Consider the following 22235-nt stretch of genomic DNA (forward strand, 5'->3'; position numbering starts at 1 on the left):
ATGGCACTCTTAAACAGAAAGTGCATCTGCGACCTTTGCTCCTGTGGCAAGCATCATTGCCCACATCCCGCCACAAAGATTTATGAGAAGACAGAGAAACCATGTTTTTTCTCCGAATACACCGAGAAGTATCCTACCTATCAATCTTACATGCCCCGAGAGTCCTTCAAACCTAAGGTGGAGTACCAGAAAGGAACTATACCAATGGAAGGCCTGTCTACAACAAAGAGAGACTTTGGGGGTCACAACATCGTATCGGTGAAACACCATCGTCCCGAAAAGTTCACTCCAAGCCAAGATGAAATGGATTTCCTCACAACGTATAACCAACACTACAACAACTACCATCCTGCCAGTCGAGTGAGCCCCATCAAACCTCGAGACAACAGACAGCTATGTACTGACAAAATGGAGAGTGTGCCTACGTACAAAGCCCATTATTTACCTTGGAACCAGCAAAGGCGACCTCCGTTTCGTCCACCGGAAACATACCGTCCTTTGTCCTGTAGGTTCGATCATAGAACCACACACCAGGACGATTACCCCATAAAAGATCTGGTGGATACGGTGAATTACAAACCCCCAAATGTGCCAAAGCTCTGTAATGTTCCCCTGGAGAATATGACAAGCTACAAATCGACCTATGTGGCCCATCCTTTGGAGAAACGGTATGTGTACGAGGTGGAGAAGTATAAACCATGTGAAATTCCTTTTGACGACCTTACCACCCACAAAGATTCTTACAAGGGTTTGATGGGGGAGCCTGCGAAGAGCTGGAAACCTGTGTCCAAGCACTCTGGGCTAGACATACCTTTTCCAACCAACACCGAATTTCGAGATAAATTCCAAGCTTGGCCAACACCGCAAATAGTCCCCAAAGAGCCTATCCCTTATATCCCACCTGAAGGGAAGATGGATCTTCTGACAACTTCGCAAACTGACTTCAAGTGCACTAATGGTATTCCTGCCCAGCCCTGCCGGCCAGTCTACCACATAAAGAAGAGCGACCGCTTTGAAGGTTCCACCACCACCAAAGAGGATTACAAACAGTGGGCCAACGTCCGCAGAGAGCCACTCAAACCTCCTCCCCAGCTGAAATTCTCTGATGAGCCTATGGATTACATGACCACCAATCGTGCCCACTATGTGGCCCACACACCTGTCAATACCAAAAGCTGCAAGCCTTCCTGGTTTGGCCCTCGTGTTAACATCCCGGTAGAAGGCCAGACCACCTATTCTACCAGTTTTACTCCGAAGGAAATTCAAAGGTGCCCAGCTTCATATTCTGAACCCCCTGGCTACATCTTTGAGGAGGTGGATGCTGTCGGGCATAGGATTTACAGGCCGGCTTCTCAACAGAGCAACCATCGTGGCTTTGGTGATGCGGAATGCCCTTACCAAGGAGAGATGGCAGTCCCAGCCCGCCATTAAGAAATGGTTGTTTAGCAATTGAATTTGCACAGTGTATTAAAAGCAAACAACTGAGGATTATTAATTGGACACAAAAGAATTCCCCAAAATGAAAACAACAATGTAAACAAAACAACAAACTTTATTATCAGCTTCAGGATATTTGAAAGAAATAAGAATCACCTAAAAAATAGCATGGAATTACCAGCTGATTGACTCCTCTTAATCCTTCCTGTATTGTACCTCCCTAGCCCCACCAATGTCCCTTGCTTTGTGCTCATGAAATCAAAGCTGGTCTCAAGAAAATATTTCTCTGATCTAGGTGTATTTTGTTAATCTGATCATTTGAAAAGCTTGAAGTGTCAATAATAAAATTTATGCTGGGGAAAAAGTAAAATGGTGTGATTATTCATTTTTGTTTTTTAATTCTTTAAAATTTTTCATAGTGTGTGGATTAAAACCAGACATTGATACATTCTACGCAAATACTTGACTACTGAGTTACACCCTAAGCCCTTTAATTCCTTCTTAGGCTGGGCAGATTTCTGGTACTTACATAGTGAAATTATCCAACTTAAAATGTATTTTAGTATTTGTATTACTGCAAGAAATATGCTCACCTTAGTTTCTAGGCAAACTACACAAGTACTGCATTGGTTTGGAATACTGAGAATGTATAGATGTTTTTGTATTCCTTACTGAAAATAGAAAAAACTCATAAAATATGCATAAAAGTAATGCCTAGCCCACTAGTACATTAGCTTTGGTGTAAATAAATTAGCAAAAAGTGAAAATTAACCCTGTCTCAAAAAAAGTGAAAATTACTAAGCTGTATATGGTAAAATTTTTAAATTTCATTTGTATATTTTATTTACTTATTCATGTTTCTCTTTCTTTACAGGATCTTTGTGTATATATCATGGCTTCCAGTTGTGTTTTTATGGGATTACTGAGTGTGTAAACTAGTGGAGTTAATATTTTTTTTAATATTTATTTATTTGCTTATTATGTATACAGTATTCTGTCCGCGTGTATGTCTGCAGGCCAGAAGAGGGCACCAGACCCCATTACAGATGGCTATGAGCCACCATGTGGTTGCCGGGAATTGAACTCAGGACCTTTGGAAGAGCAGGCAATGCTCTTAACCACTGAGCCATCTCGCCAGCCCCTGGAGTTAATATTTATTTCTTATGTTTTTCTTGGGTTATTTCCTTTTCTTTTGTCCTATTCCAATGTGTTAGATTTGCTGTGTTATATTATATTTTTATTCCTTAGAAAACTGTTTGTTTTCTAATGAGAAACAGAAGGGATTGATCTGGATGGGGGGGGCAGTGGTAGAAAGGAACTTGGAATAAAGGGAGGAGAAAACATAAATCTAAAAAAGTTAGAAAAACTTTTATTTTTCTATAATCTCTTAAACATATTCTTTTTTCATTTTCCTGTTCGTTGCTCATTTGCACGTTTTTAATAGTGCAATACTGTTATGCCATTGTGCTTGTATGATCGCTTTCTACTTTAAACTTAAAAGTAGCTATTACTTCGTGAACAGGGTAGAAGAAATGCAGGCAGAAGACCAGAGCAGAAGCTGACACAAAGGAAAACTGCGATTTTGCAAAGAAGTCGATTGGGAGAGCAGACTCCAGACTTTCTGGCTCCAGTCTTCTTTGTCCTTACATTGCTGGACCGCATCAGGGTCTTTGCCTCAGGGTTCAGTCTCCCAGGCTCTGGCCCCACCCCTCAGCGCCTGGCCCCGCCCACAGACTCAGGCCCCGCCCCCGCGTCGGGTCCTGTTCTACCACTCCAGGCCCCGCCCCGCCGACTCAGGCCCAGCCCCGTCGCCCCACTGCTCAGGCCTCGCCTCTCCGCTTCGGTCCCGCCCCGGCCGGCCGCCATATTGGTCCTTCTACCCAAGTCGCTAGCTGTTGGAGCTCGGGCTGATTAGCGCTCTCTTCCCTTTCGTGTCTCTGGCTCTCTTTCTTCCCTGGTTGCACCCAGGCGGGCTGGCCAACAGCTCCCGGGGCGTCCTGTGTGTGGCTGGAAGGTGAGCGGGGATCAGCATTCCTTTTGGGGCCGGGCCGGAGCTGGTTAAGGGTGCGCGCGCGCGGCAGGAGCTGAGGGCCACCAGGGCGAGGGGCGCGCCAAATTGGCGCGGGTCTGTAGACTGCTGGGTAACACGGGCGGTTTGTCCCCCAGTCTGATGACTGATGCAGGAGGAAAGACGGGTTCGCACACTCAAATACATAGGAAGAGGGATACACACCCAACCACTCGGGGAATATACGCGCGCGTACACACACACACACACACACACACACACACACACACCCTCCCTCCCACACGCATAGAGGAAGAGAAATCCACAAAACATCCCAGGAGGGAGATATACCCAAACTCAGACCCCCAAACACTTCGGAATTGGATGGTGGAGAGATGCGCACACGGACAAATACGCAAACACCTGGGTACACACATATACACCAGTCTTTCCCCTAACCACACGGCGACACCCACACACACGAGACCAAACCTTGCGCCAGAGTGACTGACTAATGCTGGGGAAAGCAAGGACGCTCGTGTTATTTGAGTTTGGCGACCTCTGACATCCTACCCGGTTGAGCATTACTTAATGTCTTTGGCCCACGCAGGTAAGGGAGCTTGGAAGATAAAGCCAGGGCAAAGACTATGTAGGCGGTTGGGAACATTGTCTGATTCAGACCTTGGCAGAGGTTTCAGAATCGCGTTTCTTCCTTTCTTCCGTCTTGCTAAGTGAAAAGACCAGATGAGACTTTTAAGTGCTGACCAAACGATTGGTGTGTGTATTATTGTTTTGTTTTGTAAGTGATGACACATCCCGTGATCATATTTCTTTTGAGGAATAACTTTTTTGCAAGTTTCCAAATTGGCACGTGACCAGTCTTTTCACACGTCCTCAAAATCAACAGACTGAATTTGGTTTTTGTTTTGTTTGTACAAGTTTTTGTCTTTTTTTTTTTTCTCACTAGTTCCACTGCAGTGGACAATCCCTACACTGCCTGAAATCTCAACTCGAGTTGAAGGAAACCCGGGGTTTTCAACTAAGGACTATTTTCCTTTTTCGTTTCTATACTCTTCTCTTTCCATTGCTGGAGACCAAACCTAGGGCCTTGTGCTTGCTAAGCAAGAGTTCTCTACTACACCTGAGCGGAATTCCCAGCTCCTCCCTTAGTTAGGGACTTAAGTAATCTGCTTTTTCTTTGTCTTTTATCTTCTCAGGTCGAAGTTCTCACTAATTGTGTAGAACTCCAAAGTATCTTAGACTAGGGTGCCATGTCTAACAGTGGTGTGGCAGTTTTTTGCTTTCAGGGTTTTCATGTAGATTGTAGTCTCTTGCTGTACTGAAACGTTTATGGTTTGGAGGCTTATTGACTTAGAACATTTAGGGATTTAAGGACATTTTTGTTTTACTTTCTGGAAGGTTAGCATAGACAAGCGGAAACTAGAACATCCATTGTTGCAGACGGAAATACATTGGTGGTATTCTCTCTTTTCCAGAGATCCTTTTTACATTTTCCCCTATCCAACTACTTCCATTTTATACTATAGTACTCTGGAGGCCTGAAGTTCTTTTAGTTCTCGAATTTTTTTTAACCTCCTTCAGTTTCTTACTATTTATTGGAAGGTCCTACTCCATATCACTTGAATTGATTTTTCTGGTGTTTGCAAAGCAATGGTTCTATTTTACAGATGATGAATTTGCTGGGACCTGGGAGGGTTAGATCTCCTTTCCAAGGTCACCTAGGGAGCGAGGGAGCAGTGCTGATTTTCAAAGCATGTTTGTGGGCATTTTAGAGTAGTAGTTTGCACCGGGAGGAAACTTTATTTTCTCAGGGGATATTTGAAAAATGTCTGGAAGCATTTTTGGTTCACACTCCAGGTCACACCAGGCTTCTATAGTTCTTTAAGCACAATGTCTATTTTACTATTTAGGACAGCATTTTTATTATTTTAAAAGCTTGCTGGGTGAAAATTCTCTTTATTAAGAGGTATATGAATACCTGGCAACAATTCATTTTTTTTTTGTTTCATGGTTTTGTTTTTTGTTTGATTATTTATTTTTAAGCTGGCCTCAAACTTTGTACATTATCGGAGGCTAGCTTTGAACTCTTAATCCTGCTGTCTCAGCCTTCTAAATTCTGGGATTACAGGGATGCACTACCACAGAAGTTTTGGAATCCTTTTTTTTTCTAAGACAAAAGGGACAAAAACTTTGACACTATTGGGAACCATTCCAGTGGACTTAGTGAGCTTGTTTCTTCATTATTCCATTCATCCACAGATATTTTCTGAACTGCTTGTCGGACACTGGTACAAAGGTGCTGGCCAGAAGGAAGAGTAGTGGGGAAGCTGGCAGTCTGGTCACAGTCATAAGACCAGGTTCTGGCGTGGTCCTAGAAGAGAATTTATTGTTTGGACTACTCGGGAACAGAGGTCAGGTGCTCATGAAGGAAACAACACATCCACACCCATCACAGGAAGGAGTACCTGTCTCATGACATTCTTTCCTGGGCAGACTTAGATGAAGTGGAAAATAGTTTCTGGGCTCTTGAAAGCTTTGTACAGTTGAATTAGGCGTGTGCGTGATTACTAAACTACATCCAGAAATTAGTCGTCTTTTTTTTTTTTCTTCTCCATAATAGGGTCTCACTGTGTGGTTTCAGCTGGTTGCGAATTCACTTAGTAGACCAAGAGGCTGGCCTGCAGCTCAATCCAGCTCACTATCTTATTGCCTGGAGAAGCTATTCTTAATTTACATAAGGTCTGGCTTAAATTTAGCCTCAGTAGATAATAGTTAGACAGGTGTTTTATTGTTGAAATCAAGAAATACAATGATAAAAAATTTAAGATAACATTTGCAAAATTTTCTTTTTAAAGATTTATTTTTGTATTTATGTGTATAGGTGTTTGCCTGCATGTGTGTCATGGGTACTTTCTTTCGTAGTGCCTGTGGAGGCCAGAAGAGGGTAGTGGATCCCCTGGAACTGGAGTTTACAGATGGGCATAAGATGCCACATGGGTGCTGGGAATCCAATCCAGATCCTCTGAAAAAGCAGCCAGTCTTCTTACCTGCTGAGCCATCTCTCCAGGCCGAATAATTTTCTTTTTGGTGTTTTTCAGCCTGTTTTTTTCCATGATTGTCTGAGGTTTGAGACTAGGCCTTTCATGCTGCTCCATTCTAATGTCAGTTATTACTGTTAGGTGAGCCTTTGGGATAGGTGTGTGTGTGTGTGTGCGCGCACGCGTGCATGCATGTGCAGGGTTGAATCTCTTTAGGATTTCCTGGGGAAACATTCACATGGTCACTAGGTTGGTTTGTGGTTGTGAGAATGTATGTGTATATATGGTATGGATGCACACGTGTGTGTGAAGGCCAGAGAAGGATGTGGAGTGTTCAGTTCTATGTTCCACCTTTATTCCGTTGAGACAGTCTCCCACTGAACCTGGAGCTAGGCTGCTGGTCAGTAACCTGCAGTAATCCTGGTGTTTATGAGACCACATCCAGCTTTTTCTGTGGGTTCTGAGGATTTGAACTCAGGGCCTCTTGCCTATACAGCATGCTCTCTTACCCATGGAGCCATCGCCCCAGCTCTGTATCTTTGGCTTTTGACTCCTGCCTCTGCACAGTTTTTTTTTTTTTAAGCTAGTGAATAGAGACTTCTTTACTGATTACCAGATGCTCTCTGCTGTGGTGTGTGTGTGTTCAGGGGGTACAGGATTGTTGAATTTCATATCACCTGAAAATGATTGCCTGCACATGCATTCTAAAAGAGGTATGTGGGTGTTTGTTTTTCTGAGAAGGGTCAAGAGGACTTGGTGCCAGGGAGTCTTGCTCAATCATTACTTGTCTTGCTACTCTCGCATACTTAGGTCACTTATATTTCTTTATTTGTAAAAAGATATATTACTTCCTAATGTCTGTAGGAGTGTGTGTGTGTGTGTGTGTGTGTGTGTGTATATCAGGTAACGACAGCAAATCATTAGCTGCCACATAATTCTGCCCTGGGCAGTTTGTTGGTTAAGCAGCAGGAGGAAATAAGCCAATTAGAAGTGGTGCCCAGTGAGGCTAATTTGAAAGCTATGTAGATAATAAAAGCTAGTATAAGAAAATAGGGTTTGTAACTACCGGGTCATCCACAGAGACCATTTATTAAAGAGCTGTTGGGAAGGGGAGGAACTGAAGTCAGAAAATGCCTCAGGAAGTTTGGTGGGAAGTCAGGAAGCAAATGAAAGGATTCCTGAGGCAGGACACCTGGAGCCACCTAGGTATGTGGGTGGTGGTGATGGGGGTGTCGGGCAGGCCTGTAGCAGTTCCAAGCCTGCTTTGCCTCAGGGTGCCTGGGCTGGTTAGATAACTTGGGGGAGAAATCTGTTTCTCAATGTGACTCTTGATATTGTACATATTGTGGATGTGCTTTGGGTATTTCCACATTCTGGATTTTTCCACTTTGGTTTCTTAATTTATGACCCTGATGATTTCAGACTGTAGAATGTCATTACATTGGAGACACAGACAGGACATGGAGATGTAGTTAAGGTGTTAAGTAAGATAACAGCTCTATATGAGGTAGAGAGAGCGTGTTTCAGAAGTGTAGAGAAGTAAAGCAGGCAGGCGGCTTCATACTCAGTGGACACAGACTCCACTTTTGTCTTAGGCTGAAAGCATTATAAATGTTTGCCATTGTGTTGACAGGGACTGGGGAAACAGTATGGAAGGATTGCATGCATTCATTCTGTGACGGCATTTCTTTTAATCTAAGGGTAAATAATAGTCAAACAGTAATAAGGACTGAACTAGTTTCTGTGATTACAAAAATTCCAGGTTTTTGTGATTTGGATTAGGTGCTCGGGTACAGAAGTTAAGAGAGCTTCCAGGAGGTTGCTGCTCATAGCTGTGTTAGCAGTGTTAGAGAAATGTGAAAAGGCCTCACACTTATTTCAATATCTTGATAAGTAGAACGCCAAAAGGTCGTAGTGTTGAATGATTCTAACAGGGCCACAAGGCCAGGCGGGGTAGTGCACACTTGTAATCCAGGCATTTGAGAGACAGAGACAGGAGAGCAGGACTTAGAGACCATCCTTGACAACAAAAGAAGTTCCAGGCCAGCTTGGACAAAATGAGATCCTGTCTCCAAAACAAAGTAGAATAAAAACAAGTGGAAATCTCTGGGTTGCTTGCTGTCTTTAGTTAGCTTACAGGGTCGCTGTAGTCTGTGGTTTCAAGCTTGTATATTTGATCTGGTAAGTGTACCTGAAATACATACACAGTGTAGCAGGAAGTCAAATCAAAGACCTTGCTGTGGGGCCACATGTTGGTGAAAGCAGAGTAACCTGGAATGAATTTTATTATCCCCCTTCCCCCAAGACAGGGCTTTTCTGTGTTACAGTCTTGGAACTGGCTTTGTAGATCAAGTTGGCCTCTAACTCACAGAGATCCACCTGTCTCTGCCTCCCGGGTGCTGGTGCCACCACCATCTGGTCAAATTCTAATATTCTTAAATAAGATAGGAAAATAAAAACAGTTTGGAGCAGCAGACAACTGCCATTCTTTAATCTGCCTTTCATTTTTTTTCTGTGATCCTGGGCAAACTCAGCTTCACAAAGTTATGTCATCAGAAGGAATGTGTGCAATGTGGTGTTGAAATTGTGAACTCCCTTGAACACAGTACCATAGGGATGCCAGCATCTGTTTCCTTTAACCATTTAGAGTAGCCTGCCCTACGCATGTGAAGCCACATAGTTTAGGAATTATAGCGTTAGAAGTTGGTGTTTTCCATTAGTGTTTACAAACCTAAAGGTTTAGTGGTAAGGAAACAAGGCGTTAAAGTTGGTTTTTAATTCCCTACCACTCCCCTACCAGTAAGTCTGAAAGCTTTTCCCCTGGACTTGCAGTTTGGGAATGCTGGTAGTTGGGTTGCTGGCCTTAGGAGAGCAGGGACTGCAAAGGAAAGCACAGGTCAGGCTTCCTATGCAGGCTGCCCCTCCATCCCTACTTTGCAACCTCTTTTCTCGCCATTTTCTATTATATGCACTTGTTCAGGAAGTTGAGTGTGCTGGGATGATTGGAGGGGTGGCTGTTCTTTCCCCAGAGTGATCTAGCTTTCAGCCTTTACCTATCTAAGTGGTTGGAAAATTGCTGGAGCGCTAAGCAGTACGTTTTAGTCCTGTGGCTGACTTTCCTTGTCAGTCAGTTCTTGAGTTTCACACTGCCACCACTGTAGGGTTAGCTTTCCAGTCTCTAAATTTTGTTGCTGATTTTCATCTAAAATAGGTTTTTTTGGTGACTTTTTTTTGGCTGTGTATTTTTTTTTTTTTTTTTTTGAGTCCTTTCTGTCATTTGGTGGGGGTGAGGATAACACTTTTGACTTAACCATGTTTACTTGGGCCTGGAGATGGTATTTAGTCTTTGTTAGCTTTCTGCTGATCTGCGAAGCATGGGGGATGGTGTCTGATCTACAGGAGGTTTTAAGGGGCATGTCTCAGATACTGTGACAAAATGGAGAGGCCACTTAAGAGATGGGCCTCTGGACATTCCTGTCTAACTGAGGTGGGAGGAGCCCTCTAGTGTGGGGAGTACCATTTTCTGGTTAGGATCCTGAGTTGTATAAATGTTCCTCATTGTGATGCGCTATGGGTCACTTCAGGTTCTGGGTTACCTTGACTTCCCCACTATGGTGGGCTGTAGCCTTTTTTCCTCCGCCTCAACTGTATGTCAAAAACTTTCTTCCTTAAGTAGCTTTACTCAGAATATTTTATTACAGCCACAGGTAAAGAAACTAAGACAGATACTTCATAGACTGTAGTAGTAGCAGCTGTTAAGATATAGTTGTACACTTGATATTTAACTCAATAAGACAATGGCTAATGGGTTGGGAGGGAAGTAGACAGAATTCTTTGTAAGGTTGACTCAGGTAGATAAGACAGAAGAGAGAGGTCTTAGAAGGCTAAATAGCATGGTTTGACATATTAAATTTGAGTACTGTCCTGATAAAGGGATTGGAAATTCCGTGTGGCCCTGAGGTGTGAGAGTGAAGGTGGACTTCAGGAATCACTGGTGTTTATAGCTAGTGGGAAGATGTGTGGACTTCAACCTCAGATTACAGTCTTTGAAAGATTGCTGAGAAAGGGAGCCACCTGGCTGAAGAAAACTGATGTAAGAGAGAAGCAGAGGCAGCCTCTTGTCAGTAGTTTCATGGACTATTTTAGGAACATTTTCAAGACGGAGAGGGTCATGTCGTGCATTTTAGGCCTCATTGAGGCATTAATGGGGACTGACTAGTCCTGTTTAAGACATGAAGGATCCCACCTTGCCTCTGGGCAAATGTGTGGTGCTAGCAAGATACTTTGTCAAGTGGGCCTCCCTTTCCTTAGTTGTTTTAGAAAACTTGATTACCCTTCTAAGATTCTGTGGCATGCACATCTTCAAGGATATTGCTGTGTGTTACCATGGCCACAGGTGGAGGGACAAAAACCATCCCTCCAAAACCAAAAACACCCTTTCACTCTTCTTTCTATTCACCATAGGGCCCCTTGTTGAGAAGTGGAAAGAAGCCATTGGATTGGCTAATGGTCATTTTCTGATGACTCGCTGATGTTCCAGGGAATGGAGGTGTGTAACTCTCGAGAGTTAATCTAGTGTGGAGGCAGATGGGGAACTAGGCAGTGAAGGGTAGAGGAAGTCTAGGCTTGGAAAGATTTCTTGTGAGAAGAGTCCATTCCAGCATCTCAGTAGGGTTAAACTGGGTGCCACTGGAGAGGTGTCAGTTACATCCAGTAAACAGAACTTAGGAAGAGCTCCTTACAGTGTCTGGCATTGGACTGCTTACAACTTCTCTTGTGTGTAGGTGGAGTTTCCGAGCTTCTAATCTAGTTGAGTCTTAAAACAGCTGCTCTTACTATATATACCATTACTCAGCGACCAAGAGCAGCCTCACGCCTCAAAGTCTCTTGGTGTTGAAACTCAGAGGTAGTGTACCATAACCCACATCAAAATTAGATGAGGGTCAGAGTAAGCTTGAAATGTTCGTTCCTGGCAGAGCATAATATGACAATTATTTTCAGTTACATTAATTATTTTGTTTAATACATCTGGACCTCGGTCAAGGCCATGGAAATCTCAAATGTGTTGCTAAGGCAGGTGTAACTGTTAGGGAGGGTGGGTGCTTGTCTAAGCAAACAAAATGGACTCAGGACAAAATTACGTTGGTCACTTCAGTATGTTGTAGATTGTATTTGGTTTGTGTTTTGCTGATTTTATTTTTCCAATATACATGTTTAAATTCATTCCTTTCATAATTTAATTTTCTTCTTTAAACTCTCAGCCATAATTCCTAGTATTTTTTTTCTTAGATAGGGTCTTGCTTTGTAGCCCAGGCTAGCCTCAAAATTGCAGTCCTCTTGCCTCAGCCTCCAAAGCGTAAAGATTACAGGTCTGGGATACCACACCAACTTCCCATTATTCCTGTGGCTTTTTCTCTCTTTCTTTCTGTTTTCATTTTGCCTTTTAAAATTCAACCTGAAAGTGGGCATCATGGCACAGACCTTCAATCCCAACTATCAGGGAAATAAAGGCAGGTGGACCTCTGTGCTGTTTCTGGTTTACATTGTGAAGTCCAGGACAGCCAGGGCTACATAAAGAGGCCCTGTCTGAAGAAACAGCCTTAAACTATGCCTACTCTTTCCTTTTTTGGGGAGCATTGTTTTAAGGGCTAGTGAGGTGATTCAGTGTCAGAGACCTGAGGTTTATACCTAGGACCCACGTGGTAGAGGGAGAGAACCACAAGTTGTCCTCTGTGTGACACACACACATAAATAAATAAAATGCACTAAAAATTAATGCTAGGCCTAGTGGCAAGCGAGAAGGCCTGAATTTGATCTCTAAAACCCAGGCAAAAATGCCAGGCTTGGTAACAAAGACTTGTAATCCCAGCACTAGGAGGTAGAGACAGGAGGATCCTTGGGGCTCTCTAGCCTAATTGGTAGACGTTTAAGGCAATGAAAGATCCTGTCTCACAAGGTGAATGACATCCAAGGTTATTCTGTGCTTTCTCTATGCAGTGCCCTCGTGCACACATACACATGGCACACCACACCACAAATGTGGTGCAAGCTCTTCTAATCTTTCCAGTATAAAGCTCAAGCATGCAGGTTCCTCTCACACTTTGATTATACTTATCCTGAGCCCATGTGGGATTCTAGGGGTTGGTTCTCTCATGTTCATTCATCACACTGTATGTAGACCTCCATTGTCTAATACAGTAGCCATTAGTGCTGTGGAATGCTTTAATGAAAATGAAGTTAATCAGTTAGTTAAGCGGACTAACTACATTTCAGATGTTCATTGGCCACATGTGGTTTGCTGGACATCTCTAGCAATACAGAAAGCTCTGAATTATCTGTTATTTAGTTGCTTAATTGAATCTTTTCTCCTCTTGCCATACCTAACTACAGCAGTGCTCTTAATGAAAAATTAATGTATATTTATATTAGATATTTCATTTTCCAGAAAGTGTACTTACTGAAATAGAGTATGTGTTTTGTCAGTGGTAGTTTATGCTTTGATTTACTTTTTTTTTTTTTTTTTTTGGTTTTTCGAGACAGGGTTTCTCTGTAGCATTGGGGCCTGTCCTGGAACTAGCTCTTGTAGACCAGGCTGGTCTCGAACTCACAGAGGTTCGCCTGCCTCTGCCTCCCGAGTGCTGGGATTAAAGGCGTGCACCACCACCGCCTGGCAATAGGTGCTGTCTAAATATGTGCTGGAAATCTGCTTTCACCCATCTTATGAAACTGGAGGCTTCTGTAGAGATAATGAAGAACACTGCAGACTTTGACTCAGGTTTCACTTAAAGCATTTTTTTAAATACAGTATACTTGGTTGGGGTGTGTGGCTCAGTTGGTAGAGTCTTACTTAGCATGCATGCAGCCCTGGGTTTAATTTTCAGCACCTCACAAAACTGGGTATGATAGTGCACACCTTTAATCTTGGTTCCAGAGGTAGAGGCAAGAGGTTTTTTTTTTTTTTTGTTTTGTTTTTTTTCTTTTTAAATAAACTTATTTATTTTACATCCCAGCCACAGTTTCCTCTCCTCCCAGATTCCCCCCCTACACATACTCCCTGTTTCTACTCCAAGGCACTCCACTTCAGTTTCTGTTTAGGAAAGGACAGTTCCCCCATGGGTATCAACAAAATATGGCATAACAAGTTGCATTAAGACTAAGCACTTCCCTTCCGGGCGGTGGTGACACATACCTTTAATCCCAGCACTTGGGAGGCAGAGGCAGGTGAATCTCTGTGAGTTTGAGACCAGCCTGGTCTACAGAGCTAGTTCCAGGACAGGCTCCAAAGCCACAGAGAAACCCTGTCTCGAAAAACCAAAAAAATTGATTATTGTCTTCTCCAGATATGTGAAGAATTTTGATGGGATTTTAATGGGGATTGCACTGAATCTATAGATTGCTTTTGGTAGAATTGCCACTTTTTTTTTAATTTTGTTTAACATTTTTTTTATTGAAAAAAAATTTTCCGCCTCCTCCCCGCCTCCCATTTCCCTCCCCCTCCTCCCGCCCCTCTCCCCCTCCCCCCACTCCTCTTCTCCTCCCTCTCCAGTCCCAGGAGCAGTCAGGGTTCCCTGCCCTGTGGAAAGTCCAAGGTCCTCCCCACTCTATCCAGGTCTAGGAAGGTGAGCATCCAAACTGTCTAGGCTCCCACAAAGCCAGAACCTGAAGTAGGATCAAAACCCCGTGCCATTGTCCTTGGCAAGAGGTTTTATGCTCATCCTTAGCTAAGTAGTACTGAGTTTGATGCTACCCTATACTACATGACACTGTACCTCACAAAATCAACAGGAACAAAAAACCCATAGCATACTCAGGCATACTTTATGTTGCATATTGGCAGATTAGCTTACTAGTTCTGTTGAATTAACTTGTTCTTGTGCAGACCTTGGAATAAAATGAAGAAGCGAAAAGACTGCTTCCACCTGCTTATTTCCATTATAACTACAGCAACAACAGTAAGCCCCTCAACAACAACAACAACAACAACAACAACAACAACAACAACAAAAAGCAGCTGCACTTGAAGTAGCCCAGTGGGTTAAGTGCTTGGGCTTTGGAGTATTCTTCTATATTAACAGCTTAACTGTTTTACTAGCTGTGATCTTGCATCATATATAAATAAGCTCTCAAGCCTATCATAGGCAGTGATAGGAAAAGCTCTATCTTAAATACTGTTCTATTGCAGTGAAGAGACACCATGACCAAGGCAACTTATACAAGAAAGCAGTTAATTGGGGGCTTGATTACAGTTTCAGAAGGTGAATCCATGACTATCATGGCAGCAGGCAGTTAGGCATGGCACTGGAGCAGTAGCTGAGAACTTATATCTAATCCACAAGCAGAGAAAGAGACTAACTGGAATGGCTGAACTTTTGAAATCTCAAAGCCCACCCTTAGGGACATACCTGCCTCCATAAGACCACACTGCCCAAGCCTTACCAAACAGCTCTACCTACTGGGACAAAGCATTCAAACATGTAGGCTGTAAGAGCTGCTCTCATTCAAACCACCACAGATAATAAACCTGAGAAGTAAATGTGGGGTCACAGGGCACATGGCATACAGGGCTCTATCAGTGTTAGCTGCTGTTTTATCCTTGATCCTAAATGTTGGCATTTTAAAGAGTCCTGTTTTAATTGATTGAATTTTAAGTTAAGGACTGCTATATATAATTTTCACAAAAATACCCTTTCTTTTCTTTTAAAAATGATGATGGTGGTGGGGGTGCTGGAGAACTGGATCATCATATAAGAGCACCTGTTGCTGTTCCAGAGGACTTGAGTTCAATTCCTAGCACCTATGTCAGGTTGCCTCATAACTGCCAATAACTGTACTGTGGGCCTGGTCAAGTTGGTGGGATCCAGCTTCCTTTTCTGGTCTCAGCCATCACTCCCCCTTCCCCACATACACTCATAACACATATACATATAAATAGTAAAAAAATATTTTTAGAAGGTGGTGTGTGAGTGTGGGGCTCTTTGGCTTCCTAATGAAGGTCTGCATATAATTTATTCTGCTTATAGCATTTTATAGCCATTAAACTATCTGTAAAATTGCCTGTTTGAGACTTCATGGTCTTATTCCACAGAAAGTTCCTACACTTTTCTAATAAGTCTAGAACTGGTGAAAACCTGTGTGCAGTTATTTGAGTAAATGTTTGAGTAGCCCTTGAAGGTAGATGTTGCTGACCCTGTTGTTCCCGTTTGGTTTCGGGGAATTAAGTTTGCCCACACTTGGGCTGAGCCCCTTGCTTGGTTGGTCCTAGAAACATGTTCTCCCTCCGGCCACTGTTCTCATTCATGCATGGAAGACTTTGCTTTTTTGCTTTAGCTGCCCAGTGGCTTCATGACACTGCACTACCTCCAGATCTTGGTCTAAATCTATGGATCATATTGGTGCCTCTTTCTCCCTTGTTTCCTCTTTTTCCTATGTTATCCTTATTTCATAAAAATACGAAATAAGGAGAATCATTGTCTGGGACATGATTCTCAGCCACCTAAAATTTGGGCAAATATAATTCCCTGTATAATTTTATAGCTATGTCTGCATATGAAAGTTAGAAAAGAAGGGTGGGCAGGTAAAACTCTTGACAGAGGAAAAATAGTACTTAGAATACAGTATTTGATGTAGGGCTGTTTTTTTTTTTTTGGCTTAGGTAGATTATAGATAGCATTTAGGTATTTTTAAATTAAAAATGTAGATGTAGTCAAATTTTTTTTTTACAGTTAATTCTTTTTACACTTAGAATTATGAAACAGGTACAGGTCTGCAATCCTAGTTACTTTGTAGGCTGAAGTAGGAGGATTAAAAATTCAAGGTCCAACTTAGACTACAGGGCAGGTTCAGGGCCAGCCTGGGCAATGTAGTGGGACCTGACCTCAAAAGTAGTAAAAGGGCTGGGGTTATCTAATTAACTGGTAGAGCTTGCCTAACATATACAAGGCTTTGGGTTCAATCTGTAATGCCATAGAAGAAAAAAATCATCAAAACAAACGTGTATCACTAATATGAGCTTTGATTTTTTTTTTCTGCAGATAATAATGATGCTTGAACTGAACTACTAAGGTAAGGTTCATGACCTTACCTTATTAAGCCTTTTTTATTCAGATGTCTTTATTTGTAGAATTTAGCTGTTAAACTTGATGAAGATTATTGCTTTTAGTTTATTGCTTTTAGACAGTCTTTCCAACTGTGGAATATCAGAGTTTATATTACATTTACTTTTAGCTTAATTTTTAAAGTTACATGGTAGGAGGTTTTTTATTCCTTTAGCTTATGCTAAAGAAATCGCAAAGGTTTTACTGCTTTTAGAAAAGAATAGTAGGCCTCAGTGGTTAATAGTGTGTACTAAACTGGATGTGGTGGCACACTCCTTTAATCCTGGCACTTGGGAGGCAGAGATAGGCTGATCTCTGTGAGTTCGAGGCCAGCCTGGTCTACAGAAGGACAGCCAGAGCTGAATCCCTGTCAGGAAAATAGAGCAAAAAAATGAATTAATTTTAAAAAAGTATTTGTACTGTTGCAGTTTGGTTCCCAGCACCCATGTATTAAGCAGCTCACAACTGCCTGCAACTCTTGCTCAAGGGACTATATTGCCCTCTTCAGGCCTTTGTGGGCATCCATCCCCTTACACACACACACACACACACACACACACACACACACACACACACATAAATTGAAAAGAACAGGAAACATTTTCTTTCTTTTTTTTTTGGTTTTTCGAGACAGGGTTTCTCTGTGGTTTTGGAGCCTGTCCTGGAACTAGCTCTTGTAGACCAGGCTGGTCTCGAACTCACAGAGGTTCGCCTGCCTCTGCTTCCCGAGTGCTGGGATTAAAGGCGTGCGCCACCACCGCCCAGCTCAGGAAACATTTTTATGTCCATAAGCTTGCTGTGATTATATTAATAGGTGGATTGAATGAGGTTGGCTTCTCTTAAATATCATTGGAACTAAGATGGTTTATATACTTATAACACCATGTGTATTTGTGTACAGCTCTAAGGTTAGAATCAAAGAGGTGGTGTGTATTAATAATGTTAGCAAAGGCCCCTATATTCCCAAGTAGGAATGTCTGGGAGCCCCCAAACAGTCAATGTGCATGTCACAAATATTACCTGATGTGTGGAATTTGCAAATGTAAATTTCTTTTAAAATGTCATGAATAGAAAATCCCATTTAATTAGAACAAAAAGGATCGCTACAATTATGTAAGTCTGTCTTCCTCTCACAATAGATCATGGAGCTTTTGTGGTTTTGCCAGTTAAAAACTGTGACAGGAACAACATTGATGGGGGTGATGGGAAAGGGTTTCCAGTAGAGGCAGTGACCAAGCTGAGGAGGTCCGAGGGCACAGCAGTTGGGTTTGGGGTGCGAGTAGAAGCAGCATTTAGGTGAGGGAGCAGTATGTGCTTGGTTGAAGGCATAGACAGTGAGTTGTTGCATGGCATTCCTGTGAGTAAGCATCCACTCACCTAGATAGGGAATTGACAACAGAAGCTAAAGACTAGCTTGGTGAATCAGTGTGTTTTCCTGGAGTTTTTTTTTTTTTTTTTTGGTTTTTCGAGACAGGGTTTCTCTGTGGCTTTGGCTTTGGAGCCTGTCCTGGAACTAGCTCTGTAGACCAGGCTGGTCTCGAACTCACAGAGATTCGCCTGCCTCTGCCTCTCGAGTGCTGGGATTAAAGGCGTGCGCCACCATCGCCCGGCTTTCCTGGAGTTCTTACAGGAATATGGGTTGGGGGTTATTTAAAGGAGCGGAAATGCTGCACGTAGACGGCTGAATCCCTTTCCCATCATTGATGACAGCTTGTGAAAGGTAGAAAACCTGCCTGGAGCTCACTGCACAGCCTGCAGGTAGCACAACAGGTTGGAGTGTCCATTCCTGGTGTTTAGGTTGATCTGAGCCTTTTCTAGGGAGCTCTGCCACGTTTTGTTTCTTCTAAGCCAGTGGTTCTCAACCTTCCTAATGCTGCAACCCCTTAATACAGTTCCTTTTGGTGACCCTCAACTATAAAGTTATTTTCGTTGCTACTTTGTACCCTCTAACCCACACACTGAGAACTATTGTTTTAAGCACTTTAGCTAGGCTCTGCTTCTTTAATCTTCTCCCTCCCTCCCTCCTTTGTTTAATTTCTTAGTGAGCTTCTGTGGGGGTATTTCACCTCTCCGTAAATACTCTATGGCAGGTTTTAATCTGAGAGGAAACTTACACAGCAGTTGTGGGATGGCCAAGTCAAAGTTGAGTTTAGTTCTTTAAGTCTGGAGAATAAACCATTAAATAATTTTAATAATTTTGGGCAAGTTTCAGATGCTTTCCCTATGTTGAAATACAGCACAATGGGGACACATTCTGAGAAATACATCATTACATGATTTCAATGTACTGTGGACATCCTCGAGGGTGCTTACATAAACCTAGGTGGGGTTGGTCAGTCATTTGCCAGCGCCTCTTGATATAATTGTGAAACTGGATAAGCATAAGATATGTTTGGCTTGTTATTGTGCTTCTCTTGCCAATGTCTCTTGAGTGCTGGGATTACAGGCATAATACATACCACCACTCAGTTCTTTGATCATTTTTATTCATTTTTTTTCTACTGACTTGATTTCCCTCACTAAACTCTTTTTTTAACCTATAGTAGAACAGAGTTAGAAATGCAGAATTCTTTTATGTTACAAAAGTATTCAGTAATACTGGATACCTTCACATTTAATAAGAAGACAGACAATATCTACTACACTGGTAATAGAAATGTATCCTAGTAGATAAAGCAATTATTCATTTCTCTACTATTTTCCCACTGTGGGAGTCAACAATATTCACTTTCATGATAAACTAATGACTATTCTTATTTTAGAACTCTGTTGTCCAATATAGCTAAAGGCTTTTTAAATGTGGTCATTTAAATTAGCTGAAAATAAATGGGAACAGAAATGTAGCAGGTTTTTTAATGCTTAGCATGCACAAGGGCCAACTCCCAAGCACTTATCAAGTGCTCAACAGCCACATAATAGCTAGAGAGTACCATGTTGGGCCTTTATTATTAGGTAAAAATATTTTTGACAGTGCTCATATAAGAAACTTAATTTTCCTTCATAAAATTTAATATACTTAACAGATACTTAAATCTTATATTTACATATTAGATGATTTTGCTTCAACTCAAGTAGAAACAAAGGAGAATAGGAGTTAACAAGCAATCAGGATTTGCCTTAGGCTGATAATTGGTAAAGGTGAAGCTAGGTTTTATGTGTTTTCCCACCCAGAAGTTTTTTGTATGCTTATTTTTTTTGTATTTGACAGGGTTTCTCTGTGTAGTTCTGGCTGTCCTGGAACTTGCTCTAGAGATCAGGCTGTCCTTGAACTCAGGGAGACCCACCTGCCTCTGCCTCCTAAGTGCTAGGATTAAAGGCACGGCTGCCTGGCTTCGAAATTTTTTTACGATGAATTAAAACAAAATATCAAGTAGGGACAGTGTTTTCCATCAGCACTCAGATGTAGCCATCAGTCATAGGTATCAGAAGTATCACCCCTCTCCCCCTACTGACTCCTATAGTGTAGGAAAGTTTTTAAATTCTACATCTGGACTTCTTTAAAGGGTATGTATAATTACATTTTCACCTGATTTGATTTTCATTTTACTTTATGCATAAATGTCATGTGGGGCTGGGGAGACGGCTCAGTTGCTAAAGTGCTTGTTTTGGAAACATGAGGACCTGAGTCGGCATCCCCAGTACCCATGTATAAAGCTAAGTATGGAAATGTACCTATAATCCCAGCACTGGTGAGGCAGAGACAGGAGGATGTATGGTTTGTTTGCTGGCCATCCAGTGTAGCAAAATCTGTGGAGCTTTAGGTGCGAGACCTTGTCTTAAACTCTACTTCCCTGCTCAAAAATAAAAACAGTGGAAGACATCTGACATTGACCTCTGTCCTCCATGCTTGCTTATATGTGTATGCACCTCCCCCACCAGAGTGGACACGCATTGGCTAAGAGTTGAAGCTGCCCAGATGAGTTTGAGCCTTATGCTCGTGCTTTTGACACTGAACTTCTTAACAACTCAAAATAGTATTTCCAATGAAGACAGTAAACTCTTTGTAGTCTGTGGTTGATAGATTTTTATTTCTTAGCTGAATCAGTGAGCTTCTGGAAGGCTCTGAATTTCCTGCTCCGTAGTGCCTGTATGTAAAGTGAGAAGAGGAAGGACAGTAGGAACATATATCAGTGAACTGGGGATTGAGGGGCTGTTAACTTCAAAGAAATTTATGGACTTTGCATGCTTGCCACATCTATCCATTTTGGGTGGCTGGGGCTTGGAGGAGTTTATGATAGTGATGGCTCAGAGAAAGGTCTTTGAGGTTATATTTGGTCTCAAGTCCAGCTTCACAGTCAGCAAGGGTGAGACTTCACTGTTATTTCTAGGGAATAATGAAAATGGATAGGGGTCGGTACATGTCTAAGTAACAGTAAATAACAGTTCTCATTATTTAGGTAGTTCTTTTGCAAAGAGGAATCAGGGCTATGCATTTTTATTTCACTTAAATGCTGATTTTTGTTAGAATTGTGTGGATTGCTACAATATAAAGGCATGTAATGGTACCTTTTTTTTTTAAAACAGGATTCTGAAGTCAAAATCCATACTATTAATAATGGCAGGAAAATCGTCCCTTTTTAAAGTAATTCTTCTTGGAGATGGTGGAGTTGGCAAGAGTTCTCTTATGAACAGATATGTAACCAATAAATTTGATGCCCAGCTCTTTCACACAATAGGTGTGGAATTTTTAAATAAAGATTTGGAGGTGGATGGACATTTTGTTACCATGCAGATTTGGGACACGGCGGGTCAAGAGCGATTCCGAAGCCTGAGGACACCATTTTACAGAGGTTCTGACTGTTGCCTGCTTACTTTTAGCGTTGATGATTCACAAAGCTTCCAGAATTTGAGCAACTGGAAGAAAGAATTCATATATTATGCAGATGTGAAAGAGCCTGAAAGCTTTCCTTTTGTGATTTTGGGCAACAAGATTGATATAAATGAACGGCAGGTGTCTACAGAAGAAGCCCAAGCCTGGTGCAGGGACAACGGCGACTATCCTTACTTTGAAACGAGTGCAAAAGATTCCACCAATGTTGCAGCTGCCTTTGAGGAGGCAGTTCGAAGAGTTCTGGCTACAGAAGATAGGTCAGATCACCTGATTCAGACAGACACAGTCAATCTGCACCGAAAGCCCAAGCCAAACTCATCTTGCTGTTGATGTCATTAAAGAGATGGTTGTTGCATTCTAACACACCCACACCCACATGAGAGGAGGGTTCATCTATTAATAAAATTCAACTAACGAATATTGATTGTTGCCTCATTAGTTGGTGGGAGAAGGGACACATTCACTCTGGAGGAAATCTATTTACTCGATAATGGCACCTTACATTTATAAATTGTAATGGTTGTCTAATGTTTAATTTAAAATTAGTGCTAATAAGATGACCAAGAATTGAATTGTAATTCAAACAAAAGCCTTGAATATTCTAGAAGTTACACTTAGGTTGTTTTTCCCCACAAGAAAATGGAGAGTTACTTTTGTATGTGTATATTTTTATGTAATTAGCATTCTATTCTTGGTCGAGGGAAGTAAATTCCTATAACAATACTATTAAAGATTAAAATCTAATGCATTTCTTTATGTTGCGATGCTTTTTGATACGATGACTTCATTATCTCTGTAAGAATTTA

At 41.9% G+C, this 22235-nt stretch overlaps 2 protein-coding genes across 3 annotated transcripts; both read left to right on the plus strand.

The window, feature by feature from the left end:
- Positions 1-1431, plus strand: LOC130868642 (stabilizer of axonemal microtubules 1-like). The gene has a single exon (XM_057760789.1). It carries the CDS (start codon positions 1-3, stop codon positions 1429-1431), a length of 1431 nt encoding a protein of 476 aa, XP_057616772.1.
- Positions 1432-3262: 1831 nt separating this feature from the next.
- Positions 3263-22107, plus strand: Rab9a (RAB9A, member RAS oncogene family). Of its 2 annotated transcripts, none has more exons than XM_057759043.1 (3): positions 3263-3336; positions 3371-3451; positions 21123-22107. In XM_057759043.1, exon 3 carries the CDS (start codon positions 21154-21156, stop codon positions 21757-21759), a length of 606 nt encoding a protein of 201 aa, XP_057615026.1. In that variant the 5' UTR covers positions 3263-3336; positions 3371-3451; positions 21123-21153; the 3' UTR covers positions 21760-22107. The 2 variants fall into 2 exon arrangements, with proteins under 2 accessions (XP_057615026.1, XP_057615025.1); XM_057759042.1 differs by adding an exon at positions 16536-16566 and having other exon boundaries at positions 3277-3451; positions 21123-22102.
- The last annotated feature ends 128 nt before the right edge of the window (positions 22108-22235 follow it).

The sequence above is a fragment of the Chionomys nivalis genome, chromosome X (assembly GCF_950005125.1).
Source record: "Chionomys nivalis chromosome X, mChiNiv1.1, whole genome shotgun sequence".
In the NCBI taxonomy this organism is placed as follows: domain Eukaryota; kingdom Metazoa; phylum Chordata; class Mammalia; order Rodentia; family Cricetidae; genus Chionomys; species Chionomys nivalis.

Bases quoted from the DNA above. Each gene is read 5' to 3' on its own strand.
- Rab9a (XM_057759043.1), top strand. From the start codon at position 21,154: ATGGCAGGAAAATCGTCCCTTTTTAAAGTAATTCTTCTTGGAGATGGT.
- LOC130868642 (XM_057760789.1), top strand. From the start codon at position 1: ATGGCACTCTTAAACAGAAAGTGCATCTGCGACCTTTGCTCCTGTGGC.